Raw genomic sequence first — 13,789 nt, 5'->3', positions numbered from 1 at the left:
GCGGATAGATGAAGGAGCTTCACTTCTTCTTCAGGCAGCATTGTTGCCAAGCAGCAATTTGAAGATGAGAGAGATGACCCTGTTCCAGGCTTTAGGGAAACAGATCCTTCTATGTGCCTCCCTTTTTGAGACCGTTTGTCCTTAGGGGTTTTTTTTCTTTGACATAGTAAACCATTTTCTTGGGCTGATGGAACCAGAAAATTTATCAGACGGGGGTCTGACTTTCAGTTCCGGGTTGTGTGTGTGTCTGGTTGTGTGTGTATGTGTGTGTGTCTGTCTCTCTCTCACACACTCAGTCTCTCTTTTCTCTTCAACGATCCCTCTCATAAGAAACTTATAGGACAAGGTTTTGGCGTTAGTAAAATTTATGAGAAAAGAAAATGTCAGACCCTTACAGGAGAGAGGGATTTTATTCCCAGTATTCTTCCTTTCATAAAATTTACCTGCAAACTATTCTAGACTTCCCCAAAAACAAATGCCCAAGGGAAAATCAGATTCCATATGGTTTCTTCTGGGGAACATAACTCCTTTTTGGTCCTGCATTGGTTTGGGTCCCTTGTTTACTTGCTTACTTACGCAACTTGATACGGTGAAAGCACAAATAGTACCACAAGTTCATGATGTACAATGATCATTACCAATAGATGGCACTATCCTTTGGGAGAGTGGTATCTCCTAAGGTGTTCACCAAGTCCTTGGTTGTGATCATAACTCACATGCATCATCAGGGCTTACAGACCTTCCATACCTAGATGACTGGCTTATAGGAATTTTATTTTAACATGGGTTAAGTTACGCCCTAAAGAAGTGTTTCATCTTCAAGACTCTCTTGGTCTGAGTAAAGAAAAAAATCAGACCTTTATTCCAGTTAAGATTTTTACTTTCATAATATCTACCCTAAATTTCACAAGGGATTTAGCTTTGTCTACCTCGAGGCAAGTTGACAGAACTTACTAAGGCAGTTTTCTGAAGAAGTTGGGCTCAGTTGCAGTCTGCAGACTTGTCACCCTGTTTGCATGTCTGCAGATGAAACCATTACAAGGGTGGATTAAATCAAGTGTACAAAACGAGTACAAGCTGTTCAGGTTTGTTAACTTGTCTTCCTAAATTGCTGATATATTCTCTGGAGGTGTCAATCACCGAGATTCTATCAGGCAGACAAGATGGTTCTTGGACCTCACCCAACATTTCTGACAAAGGTTGGACCTCTGTGTGGCGTTTGGAGAGAAATCCAAGGTCAAGACATCTATATTCAAAAGTGTCTAAATGACTTAAGTGATGCATCCAGTCCTGTTAAGAATTAAGTAATGATGTTCTGCTGGAGCACCCGAGAGAATACTCTTCAACAAGCCGTGTCTATACTGTAGCCATGTCAGAAGTCTTTTGGTGCTTGGTTTGCCACTGCATAAATCACAATTCTTCGAGTGCTTGCTCGTGTCCATTCCATATGAAGTGCGTGTGCGCGCCACATGTACTGGTGCCGGAATTTTTTCTGTTAGCCGTATCTGTAGGGGACCGGGAGTGGTGCCCGCATGGTGCAGTATAAGGGATGTTGCCGGCTCCCCTACCCTCAGTTCCTTCTTGCCGCCAATGATGGTGCTGGAACTTCTGCTGCTGCTTTGGCTAGCTTTCGCTTAGTTCAGTGTGTCTCACGAACATTTCTTTGTAAAATAGTTGTATATAGTTTAGTATTTACCCTTAGTATTAGTTCTAGTTAGTTGGTCCCGGATGGGACCCCACCTAGGGACGGGGCATGCCCGATACCCAGGCTTTAAACCAGGCAATGGTTGTAAGTGGCCCATGCCCATCAACGACCCACACTTTAGTTGTTTAAGGTGTCTAGGAGAAGGACACATAAGCACTCCTGATGGAGTTAGCGCTGACCCCGGCACCAGAGCAGAGGTCCAACTCAGCCCCAAGCACCACAGTGTTGGTACAGAGCACCCTGCTGGTGCTGTCTACGAGCTGGCACTGCTTCCCCCCACCCCTGGCAAAGAAACCCAAGAGGTCCACAAGGGGAAGATCTCCCACTTCCTGTAAGGGAAAGGAGAGGGCTGGAGGAGAGCCAAGACCTGTGCTGGACGGCTGGACGCCTCCATCCGGGAGTCGTCCTATCTCATATCAAGCGGTCAAGACCCTCCTCTACTGTGCCTGTCGCATCGGACAGTGATGAGGGCCTCCATCAAGTTGAAGTCCCATTGATGCCCGAGGCCCTGCAGGCAGCGCAGGAGAACCTGATGCTACTAGTGCCGCCCACACCAGCTCTTGCGGTAACCAAGCTAAGTGGTAAACCCATCTTGGGACCATTCAGAGTGTCCCCGCCTCAGCAGCGCTGCTCCCCATCACAGGGGACATCCCGCCAGCGCTTTGCTGCATGGAGCTGTCATGCCTCGGACTTTGGGAGGCAGGCTCAGAGAAGCCCTCTTTGGTCTCTGGACCCTTGGCACTGACAGTGGGATTCGAGGCGTGGCTCACTGGTAACCTGGCGCAGACCTGTGGAGGCACACGTCCCCCAGCATGAGTGTCAAGACCGACCCATCAGGTTTCCAATGTCTCGGCAGCGGTCCTGTGATTGATTGGAGGAACAGGGTCACTGGTCACCCGCCCAATGGCACCCATCACTAAGACACAAATCCCTTTGATCAGGAAGATTCTATCGACAACCGGCACGCTTCAACTCCTGGTCCCACTCTAGATCTTGCTACAGGTCAAGCAGCGTGAAGTGTAGATCTACCAACGCAGATCTGCCAAACGACGAAGATCCCTGGGGTCCCGCAGAAGGAACTCATCCCGATTGGATAGGTCAGCGTCGAGGCACTGCGGTGAGGAGGGCCACCGAGCCAGCCAGTCATGGTCATTCCACAGTGTCCGTTCTGTTTACAATTCCAGTGCTGATCAGGAGTCCCTGGTAGCAGGACAGGTCCTGGCACCAGTGGTACCATCGACCTCATAGGCACCGCAACCGACCCCATGGCTTCCGGGCTAATGGCTGGCAGTGTGGTATCCCTGGAATCCATGGGGGTTCACCCAGTCTTCCCAGGCCGCCCGATCAGTGGTGGAGGCCTCAGATAGGACATCGGCCTCAGCATCCCACCTTCCTCCGGAGGTGGAGGCTCCACAGGGGAAGACTGGCCCCAGGCCCATGAGGACCTAGGGGAGCAGTCAGTTGGACTACCAAGGGAAGTGTTGGAGCTCTCAATGCTAGCTTTGTCCTCATCGCCAGACGCTTTTATGGGTCCCCCTCACCCAGTTCTGCAAGATGATGTCACGGCTCATCCGGAGCTTTTGAAGAGGGTTTGCCTCTACCCTGGGGCTCCAGGCAGAGGAACTTGAGGAGCCGTCAGACTCACTGTTTCAACATCCTTTGCTCCACAGCACCCGCTAGAGTGGTTTTACCCCTACACGAGGGGGTATCAAAAATAATTAATGCCCTATGACAAACCCTCTCCTCCCTGTCACCCATCTCAAAAAGGGCTGAGTGCAAATATTTTGTGCCAGCTAAAGGCCATGAGTATCTCTATACCCACTTGGCCCCAAACTCCCTTGTAGTTGAGGCTGTTAAAACAAAGGGAGGGGCAGGGGCAACCTGGGGGTATGCCCAAGAATAAAGACTCAGAGACTGGATCTGTTTGGGTGAAAAATTTGTCTTCCAGCCTTTAGTTGAGCCAAGCCCTCCTTGGCCACTATGACTACAATATGTGGCAGTCTATGTCCAAATTCGAAGTCTCACTACACGAAGGGTCCAAGAAGGAATTCCGGGCCATCCTCAAAGAGGGCACGGCTGCAATGAGAGCGGCCCTCCAAGCAGCCTCGGAAGCAGCAGGCTTCACGGCTCATCTCCATGTAAAGGGCATCCTGGCTGCTCCTCTCGGGTCTGTCAATGGAGGCTCAGCAATCGATGCAGGACCTCCCCTTTGACGGCCAGGCCCTGTTTGTAGAACAGACGGACGGTAACCTGCATGGCCTTAAGGACTCCTGCACTACCCTGAAAACTCTGGGGCTGTATGTTCCAGTCCAGCCCGTAAGTGGTTCAAACTGCAACAATCTCAGGGCCAACGGAGTCAAACCCACCAGGAGCCAGCCCCCCCCCCATAAGAAAAGTATGGGTTACAAGCACCACCCGAGCCCCCCACCTCCTCCCTCAAGATTGCGCTCGAGGGCGATGTGCCAGACTTTTTACCCCGGATTCGTCTGTCCTGCTGTTTTCCAACCACCTTTCTTTCTTTTTTTTTCTTTCCACATGGACAACTATAACTTCAGACCGCTGTGTCCTCAATACTTTGGCGGAGGGTTATACCCTACAGTTTACTCCCACCCACCCCATTCCCCATCCCTCTTCAGGGACCCTTCTCACGAGAGTCTCCTCGCACAGGAGGAAACGGGGTTGTTACAACTGGGTGTGATGGAAGAAGTTCCTCTCGAGTACAGGAACAAGGGGTTTGTATATTCCCGGTACTTAATCCCAAAGACGAAGGGCGGTCTGCGGCCCATCCTGGACCTGATGGACCTCAACAAGTATCTAAAGAAGCTAAAGTTCTGCAAGGTCTCCTTGACTTCTATCATCCCCTCCCATCATCCCCTCCCTGGATCCAGGAGACTAGTATGCCACCCTCGAATTGAAGGATGCATACTTCCACATAGCGGTCTTTCAAGGTCACAGACACTTCCCCCAGTTTACTGTGCGGCCCCACCACTACCAGTTTGCAGTCCTCCCGTTGGGCCTGATGACAAGCACCTAGGGTGTTAACAAAGTGCATGTTGGTGGTGCCTGCTTACCTCAGGTGTCCAGGCATCCAGATCTACCCATACCTTGATGACTGGCTAGTCAAGGGCAACTCCAGGTCTTAGGTCCAAGAGATGTCCTGGTGCTACAAGCCACGTGCCACTCCCTGGGCCTACTGGTGAACGATAAAAAGTAGACGTTAGTTCCGGTGCAAAGGATAGAATTCATTGGAATGGTACTCTACTTGACCTGCGCCAGAGCATTCTTGTTGCTAGAAAGATTCCAGATGTTGACAGACCTCATCACGGAGGTCTCCACGTTCCCCCTGCCTACAGCCAGCGTTTGCCTGCGCCTGCTGGATGACATGGCAGCATGCGCCTACGTTGTCCATCATGCCAGGCTCTCAATGTGACCCCTGCAGCAATGGCTGGTGACGATCCATTCCCAGTCCAGAGATCACCTGAACAAGATCATTACCATTCCCCCAAGGGTACTTGCCTCGCTGCGATCGCATGACTATCTTGGAGAGGGTTCCATTTGACACCCCCCATCACTCCATCGAGTTGGTATCGGACTCCTCAGACTTCGGCTGGGGCGTGCACCTCCGTGACCTCCAGACCCAGGGTATGTGTGACATTACACATAAATGTCAAAGAACTCAAGGCCGTCCGCTTGGCATGTGGAGTCTTCCTACCTCACCTGTCAGACAAGGTGGTGAGAGTTCTGATGGACAACATGGTCTCAATGTTCTACATCAATAGGCAAGGGGGAGCATGTTTGTTGACTCTCTGCCAAGAGGCACACTATCTTCGGGACTTCTGCATCAGCCATGAAATCCATCTGGAAGCTTGTCACCTCCCTGGCGTCAAGAACACACTAGCAGATCACCTTAGCAGGGACTTCTCTTACTGTGGTTGCTCCACCCAGAGGTAGCCTGCATGATCTTCTAGAAGTGGAGAACTCCCCAAGTGGACCTGTTAGCCACCAGACTAAACAGGAAATGCCACCGGTTTTGTTCGCAGGAAGGCCTGGGCAAGGACTCCCTCTCTGATGCCTTCCTCCTGTCGTGGTCAGGGAACACGATGTACCCGTTTCCTCTGATTCCTCTCATCAGCAGGGTCCTGGCAAAGATCAAGAGAGGCAAGGCACTGTCTTAATCTACCTGCTTCATCTGAGGAGCCAGGGCCTGGCACACACTTCCATTAGTGTGCATCTCGCGGCCATCTCCGCTTTTCACCCACCGATCCAGGACCAGACTGTGTTTTCTCATGACATAACGGTCAGATTCTTGAGAGGCTTCAAGAGACTCTTCCCGCAGGTGTGGACTCCTGTCCTGCAGTGGGATCTTAACTTGGTCCTCTCTAGGCTCACCTGCCCACCCCTTGAGCCGCTGGGTTCCTGCTCCCTTTCCCACTGTCTTGGAAGGTCGCGTTGCTGGTGGCGGTGACGTCGGCAAGATGGGTCTCTGAAATTAAAGCTGCCCTTAGGACCTCCATACACGGTCTTCTACAAAGATAAGGTTCAGTTGCGGCTCCACCCTGCCTTCCTGACAAAGGTTGTCTCCACCTTCCATATGAACCAGGACATCTTCCTCACAGTGTTTTGTCCCAAACCGCATAAGACCAGTGAGGAGAGGCGCCTTCACTGCCTGGACATCCGGAGGGCCTTGACTTTCTACTTAGAATGTACCAGGCCTTTCCGAAAATCGACTCAACTCTTCATCACTACAGCAGATAGGATGAAGGATCACCCGGTGCCCTCGCAGAGGATTTCCAATTGAATTACCTCGTGCATAAGGACTTGTTACAACCTGGCGGGGGTTCCACCGCCACCGATTGTCAGAGCCCACTCGATAAGAGCGCAGGCATCTTCGGCAGCCTTCCTGGCACACATCCCTATCCAGGACATCTGTAGAGCTGCAATATGGTCCTCTGTTCACACATTTACCTCTTATTATGCCATCACTCAGCAGGCCAGAGATGACGCTGGGTTCGGCAGAGCTGTGTTGCGATCTACATGTCCATGAACTCTTACCCACCTCCAGGGGTACTGCTTTGGAGTCACCTAATGTGGAATGGACATGAGCAAGCACTTGAAGAAAAGACAGTAACTGGTGTTCTTTGAGATGTGTTGCTTATGTCCATTCTACAATCCACCCTCTTTCCCCACTGTCGGAGTTTCTGGCAAGAAGGAACTGAGGATGGGGGGGAGCCGGCAGTGCCTCTTATACTGTGCCATGCGGGTGCCACTCCAGAGGGCTCCAGAGCCAGTCCGCTATGGATATTGCTGAGGGAAAAACTTCCAGCACTGGTGCATGTGGCGAGCACACACACTTAATATGGAATTGACATGAATACCACATCTGGAAGAACACCAGTTACGGAAAAGGTAACTGTCTTTTCTCTCTACAATGTAGCAAGAACAGAGGCAGTTTGGGGAGCACAGTGCTTCTTCCACTGGCCAATTAGCAAGGCTCCATGGAGGCAAAGCCAGGAAGGAAAAAAGGGCATTGCTTGTCTTACATAACTCCTGTTCTGTGACTGTATAGCCTCTATAGAGCACCACACTGGGTCACCCTCTCTCCCTCTACCGTTTTTGGAGCCCAGTTACGTTTAGGTGTTCTGGAGGCAAACAGGGAGAGCATTGGTGAGGGAAGGCCACCTGTACTCTCTGGGGCAAGTAGGCTTGATGTCCTAGACTACAACTGTCACTACTGACTTCCAAAGGTTCTCTTATAGTATGAAAATCCCCTTCTGAAAGGCTCTGACTCCTATATTGTGGCTCTGGAAGCAATACTGTTGAGAATAAGACGCTTGAGGTAAATTAAGCCAATTTTTCCCTTTGTAAGCAAATGGCTAAGCTACATTAGTTTGACATACACGTTCCCTGCCTGTGCAAGGATGCAGCGGGTGCATGCATACGCATTAGTCATAATTATGCTCCAGAATGTAAACTTTTACTTAAAAGCAAAATTGTCTATAGACTTTATGGTTCCAAAGAGAGCATTCAGAATCTGAATCCAATATAATGGTGTCTGATTCCAAGCTAGAAATGTTCTCTGAGAAGTATGAATTGCTCTCTTTCATATCATTGTGCTAACTGAAGCCTAATGATGGGTAATTGAAATGTCAACTATTTCTCTTCACTTCACCAGAAAAATCAATCTAATGTACTTGAATGTAATGGGGTGTCTAGTTTGTGTTGAGTCGTAGTCAGAGTTTAAGGCTAGAAGGAATGACCAGATCATCTAGTCTGATCTTCTGTATATGATGGGCAACAAACAGCATCAACACACACTAAAACCAACAACCAAAGTATTACAGCACATAGGAGACTAAAACTACTATGTTGCCACTGACAGAAAATAGGAGAAACTGAGTGTACATCAATGCCTGAGGTCCCTGCAATGGCAGGGAATTGATGAAGTGAGATAATCCTGGCAACTGACCTGCGCTCCATGCTGCAGAAGGCAAAAAGACCAAAACCCAAAGGTCACTGCCAATCTGACCTGGGGGGAAATTTCTTGGCCAGACCCACATATGGATCTGATCTCCATCTGTGGCCATCTCTGATGCTTCAGAGGAGGGTGACCAAAAAATCCCCACCCCAGGATACATTGGGGGCAAGAATCCTTTCTTGAGCCCTGTGGGTGACCAGCTGAAGCCCTAAAGTATGAGCTTTAAAAACACAAGATATAAACTGGAAAGGATCCCCAGGGCTGCTAAGCCCTGCCCCCTGCCAAATCATTAATTCTCCCACAGTTGGTCACTTCTGATCCAGAGTTCCATTCAAGCACCCCTCAGAATTCTTATTTTATGACCATACAATTAAAGTTTCCATATAGCAGGTTTTTTCTCATTTTAATAATGAGAATATTTACACTTCAGTTTATTGGCTTGGCTACAAGTTTTTAAATGTGCTCTGGAAACTAAATCTAACTTTTTTTTTTTTTTTTAACCAGCTCATAGCTTTGATGGCTTAATACCAATGATGAATGGAGGAAATGAGGATGATGCTGACAATATGCACATTGATAAAGAGGTTGCTGTTGTATCAGGTGGGAGTGGACAGTTTCCTGTTAACTACAACAACATTCAAATGGTCGAAGACACCAAACAACAGGAGAGTGGTTCTGTTGGACCAAAAGAGATTGAAATTTACACAGTTTCTGCAATGCAAACTCCCTGTCGTTGCAAGAATCAATATGCATTTTATTTCTAATTTAAATATAAAACATCCTTTTATTTTTTGCACACTGTTGTCCAGAGTCTTGCAAACTATTGTATTACTGTAACAGCTATTATATTTGGGTTTTTAAGTAGATATCAAAGATTAGCTGTTTCATAGAACACACTGCAAGGGTATAAGGGAAACCTTATTGATAGATCTAATCTAAATAGAAGTTCACTATGGCTATTTCACTTTTATTAAAGGCTTACATTTCATGTGCCTTGTTTTTAGTTACTATGTTTGCAGCTTAAAGGAAAATTTGGAGGTATTTTAAATGATTGATTTCATTGGTACCAAATAGACTTACTTTTCCTTGTACAATATTGGCAATTATATCCTAATGGTTTATATAGTTCTTGAAACAGGGTGATATCTCTTAGCTAGTTTCAGACTTGCTCAACATATGCAAATAATAGTCCAAACCTAATGACTGTGTGTTCAACATTTGTTCAAACACCGCAATATGACTGTAGAAATCATATTGTGAACAGCTATTGCTTTTGTTTTATGTGGATAAAAGACTATTGATGCCATGGGACTTTCATTGAGTTGCCATTTGGAACAATCTTGGAAACCACTCTTTGGATTTTGTATCAGTCTTCATGAAATCAGCCATATTGTTAGTAGTAGTGCATATTAGTACTTTAATTTTTTCAGGGGCCGCTTGATCAAGATGCTTTTTAATAACCCAAGAGTGTATATAGAGTTATGCTGTCTTAAGAAAAATTGTCTTGGGTCAGCTTGTCCATCCACTTGGTAGGTAAAGGGAGGAGTTACTATTTTAGTGTATTATTAAATTTTTAAATGAATATTCATGTCGTAAGTCATACTATAATAAAATGTTTCTGCTTGATACCATAGATCGGATTCACCAAATTATATTAAATGGACATTAAAATATGTAGGGATTTAAAAAAACAACAACAACCTTTTCATTAGTTTGAAAGTAGATGAAAAGCTCAAGTGATAGTTGCCAAATGTTTATATTTATTGAAAAGTAGTTGACTTTCTCTTTCATAAATATTGTGTATTGTTTTAGGTGCTTATTTTCAACAAATATAAAAATGCTGTAATTATCACTAGAACTATTCACGATATGCTTTTGAATATTCACTAACAGAAATGCCATTGTTAACTTTGTTAACAAAGCTAGCCTAAATTACCAATTTTAAAATGGGACTCTGCACTTTTTCCAGTTAATAAATATTTTATCAAATTTTTAATGTGCGTCTTCGTCACAATATTAGTAGGCATAATATGTTGAGTGTTTTTTTTTTTTGAACTTGACCTCCAACAGGATTCTATGGCTAATAAGTTTAGTTAATGTGATTATTTTAAGCAGTGTAGGGATAAGCAGGAAACTTCAGTTGCTGCACTTAGTGTCACAGATAACTCTCAGTTCATTCACATCCTTGGCATTGTGTGTTACTATAAGTGAAATACCAATGTCATATTATATATATCCGTTTATATTTATGTGGAGAACCACAACTTTCCACTTCTTCAGTGTAAAGCAGTGGTACTCATTACCTTTCCTTCAAACAAAGACCCCGTGTTTTAAAATTTGGCAATTTAGTAAGAGAATACTTAACTGCCCTGAGCTAGAAATAAAACAAATGATACTTTTCTGCACAAAGATTTATGCATTAATATGTACATAAATGTATGTGCATACGTTCAGAAAGACCTAGAAAACAAAATGTAAAATGCTCAAATATCAAAATACAGAGCTAGTTTCTAGGTTTGCCCTGCCTATCGTTAGACAGACGTGCACACACAATAGGTAATTTTAGGGCACACCCAGTAATCTATTTTTGTGCTAGTACTTTCAGTACCACTACAAAAACATACATTTGAAACTTGACTGAAATTTAGTTTTACAGACGAGGTAATTAGCGTACTAATTACTAAAATTCAAATGAGAAATTGCTTAAACCAGTCTGTTTTTTGCATGCATATTTTTAGTATTTCTTGTTTTCTGTTAGTAATCTTATGGTCTTCTGTGCATTTTGCTGTTGTATGGCATTTTGCATGTGGATTGTACAGATGTTACAAATCTATCATTAAGAAAAAACATATTGTTCCCGCCTAATATATTCTCAAGTAAACCACTAGTTATACTGAAATTAATTGTTTGATATACAACCTTAGGAAACATTTTATATTAGTTTCCCTATTGACACAAGCTTGTTCATATTGCCTGCTTCAACATGTATTGTTACCTGAGATCTGTCACTAAAGAGGAGGCAAGAAACATAATCACCACTGCTAAAAACTGTAGTCCACTCAAATTTAAGTTCTTGCACATAGATTCTTTAGTTGCAGGTGGATTTTAAATTTGTCCTGTTTCCCAAAATACTGTTTGGAATGTTGTCTGCTTTGTTACTCTACACTTGTCACTTAACTTCTTTATTTTTCTAAAATTCGCAGTGTCTTAGAAAGATTAGCATAGCTATATATATATACATTTCTAATTTAGTTAGCAGTTATGTTTTTGAAATTAAAATTAGCTTTCAAATTTACTGGTCAGAGTCAGATTATACTACTTTTAAACCACCTATGTTGACGTGGAATATAAAAATTAGGTTTGCACTCAAGTGTCTTTCCACTCTCACCCCCAAGTTTCTGTGCATAGGTTTTGAAAAACAAAGTGGAGTGCAGTGGAGACATTTTGATGTATTTCCATTGATTCTCAATTTTTGGTGACAGATGTATTTCTTAATGCAGATATGAATAGCAGTAGCTCCGTTTTGAATGCATTGACAAATGGATGTACCATCAATGGACATTTGGACTTCACCACCATAACACAGTTCAATGGAATGGATTCCAGGCATGAAGAATGTTTAACGTTAAGACCTAATGGAATAACTTCTGGAGCAGCTTCTGCCAATAGGCACATAATTCACACCTGTAATGGCACTGAAGAACCAGAAAAAGCCATGAATACTTCTGCCGATATGTGTGGTTCACTGCATCTGAATGGAAGCCCAAGTAGCTTTGTGTCTAACAGGCCCTCATGGGCTGAAGATCTTGGAGATACTTTGCACTATGGGCATTATCATGGTTTTGGGGATACTGCTGAAAGCATCCCTGAACTTAACAGTGTTGTTGAGCATTCCAATTCTGTTAAAGTTGAACAGAAATATGATAATACTGTCTTAGGCACAATGTATCTTTATCATGGTTCCTAAATCAACATCTTGTTTGTCAAATTCATATTGAAATTGCTAGCAAATGTTTGAGAGGGACAAAAAATCCTCATCTAGCATTAAATCTGAAAAATGCACCTATTACTATTTTTACACTTTGTTTATATAAAAAGTAAATCTTTCATTTGACAGTCTTATACTATAGTTCTAATTTGTTGCATGTATGAGGCTTATCTAGTGATGCAAGTAGGTGGTGTTACAATTAAATGTTTATTCTTTGCATTTTACTATAGAATGTTGTGGTTTTGTACTTGTTCGTTTATTTGTTTTTTTTAATTTTATTTCCAAGCTAGTGAACACTATCTTTCCCCTTCTTAAAAGTGTTTTCCCTCTTATTAATATGATCAAACTGTATTGAATTTTGTGCAGAAAACAAGTTGTGTTTGTGTATCAATCTTGAAGTAAATATTTTCCTTTTTTGTATTTTCTGCTGAAGCTATGGTAGCGATATCAATGCCAGCTGTCACTATGCAAGGTTTGAAAAGTGTTGTTCTTAAAGGAGCTTCTCTGATTTACGAATTTGTATGTTTCTTTAATAGAATTGGAACTTCATCTTTTCGTTCTATGACAAATGAAATGTTAAAAATGCAAAGACAAGTTAGAAACATTTTTCAATTTAGTGTAGCATAGGAATTCTTTTCTCCATTGTTAGGGCCCTTTGCATTATAGAGGTGGAAAAGCAGATTACCTATGGTCAGTTGCAAGTGAGAGTGTGCTTCAGCATTGGTTCTGATTTATGGCTTTTTTTTATTTTGCTTCTCTACTTTACTTATGTGTTTGATATTTTACCATAGCTCACAGCCTGGATGCATGTTGGCACTGTTTTTGCTTTTTATGCAATTTAAAATTACTGCTACTTGTTATAGAAATAGTCAGGTCAAAATATTTGACTGATTTTGATATACTGTACATATATTTTGTTTGCTTTGTGTTTTTTACAACTGTTTTGAAAATCTAATGCCGTGTATATCTAGCCAGTTAAGATACTTTTAGGGCTTTGTTCACTGAAAATACATTGTATTTAAATCCTGTTACACAAGTAAAAATTCATACAAGTGCTCTGTATACACATTAATAATGTAAGATACTACTTTTGTGATTTGATAAAAGAATGGTGGGAGAATATATTAAACAAGAGAGAAACCCAGTAAGCTTTGAACTGTATCAATTTTTTTTGTTTTGTTTAAAAGGGACATTACAAATTGAATTTTAAAAAAATAATTCCATATTGTATCTGGATTTATTTTATTTAGAAGTGACACATTCATTGATTTATATGAACAAGTGTTTAATAGATTTAAAGTCAAATCTCACTTACCTATTTAATCCTTCTTAACGCCTGTGTGGAATCTGTTTATTTTCATTATGTGGAATTATAAAAAAGAAGGTAAATAGGCTGGCAAGTCATCTTTGACTGAGTTTCTTTGTTCTTTCAAAGATACTAGTACATGTTTTCTACATTATATGTAAAGACTCTATCAGTCCTGAGTTCCAAAGAAAGATCAGAAATGTTAGTTTTGTGTTTCACCCTGAAATTGTGTAGTACTTAGTTTTCCCTTAAACATTTCATTAGGAAAAAGTCTGAAAAACTCAGTATTTTCTAATAGAACTTACAATATTGTTT

The 13,789-nt window shown here is 43.2% G+C and overlaps 1 protein-coding gene across 1 annotated transcript in view; it reads left to right on the top strand.

The window, feature by feature from the left end:
• ANKRD10 (ankyrin repeat domain 10) overlaps positions 1-13,347 on the top strand; it is a 51,460-nt gene extending 38,113 nt beyond the window's left edge. Inside the window, exons 5-6 of the mRNA XM_084626983.1 lie at positions 8,685-8,780; positions 11,681-13,347. Coding sequence (XP_084483109.1) covers positions 8,685-8,780; positions 11,681-12,147 — 563 coding nt within the window. The 3' untranslated portion in view covers positions 12,148-13,347. The remainder of the gene's footprint in view (positions 1-8,684; positions 8,781-11,680) is intronic.
• The last annotated feature ends 442 nt before the right edge of the window (positions 13,348-13,789 follow it).

The sequence above is a fragment of the Lepidochelys olivacea genome (genome assembly GCF_965140295.1).
Source record: "Lepidochelys olivacea isolate rLepOli2 genome assembly, chromosome: 1".
Classification (NCBI taxonomy): Eukaryota; Metazoa; Chordata; order Testudines; family Cheloniidae; genus Lepidochelys; species Lepidochelys olivacea.
This window is presented reverse-complemented; position numbering and strand designations above follow the sequence as displayed.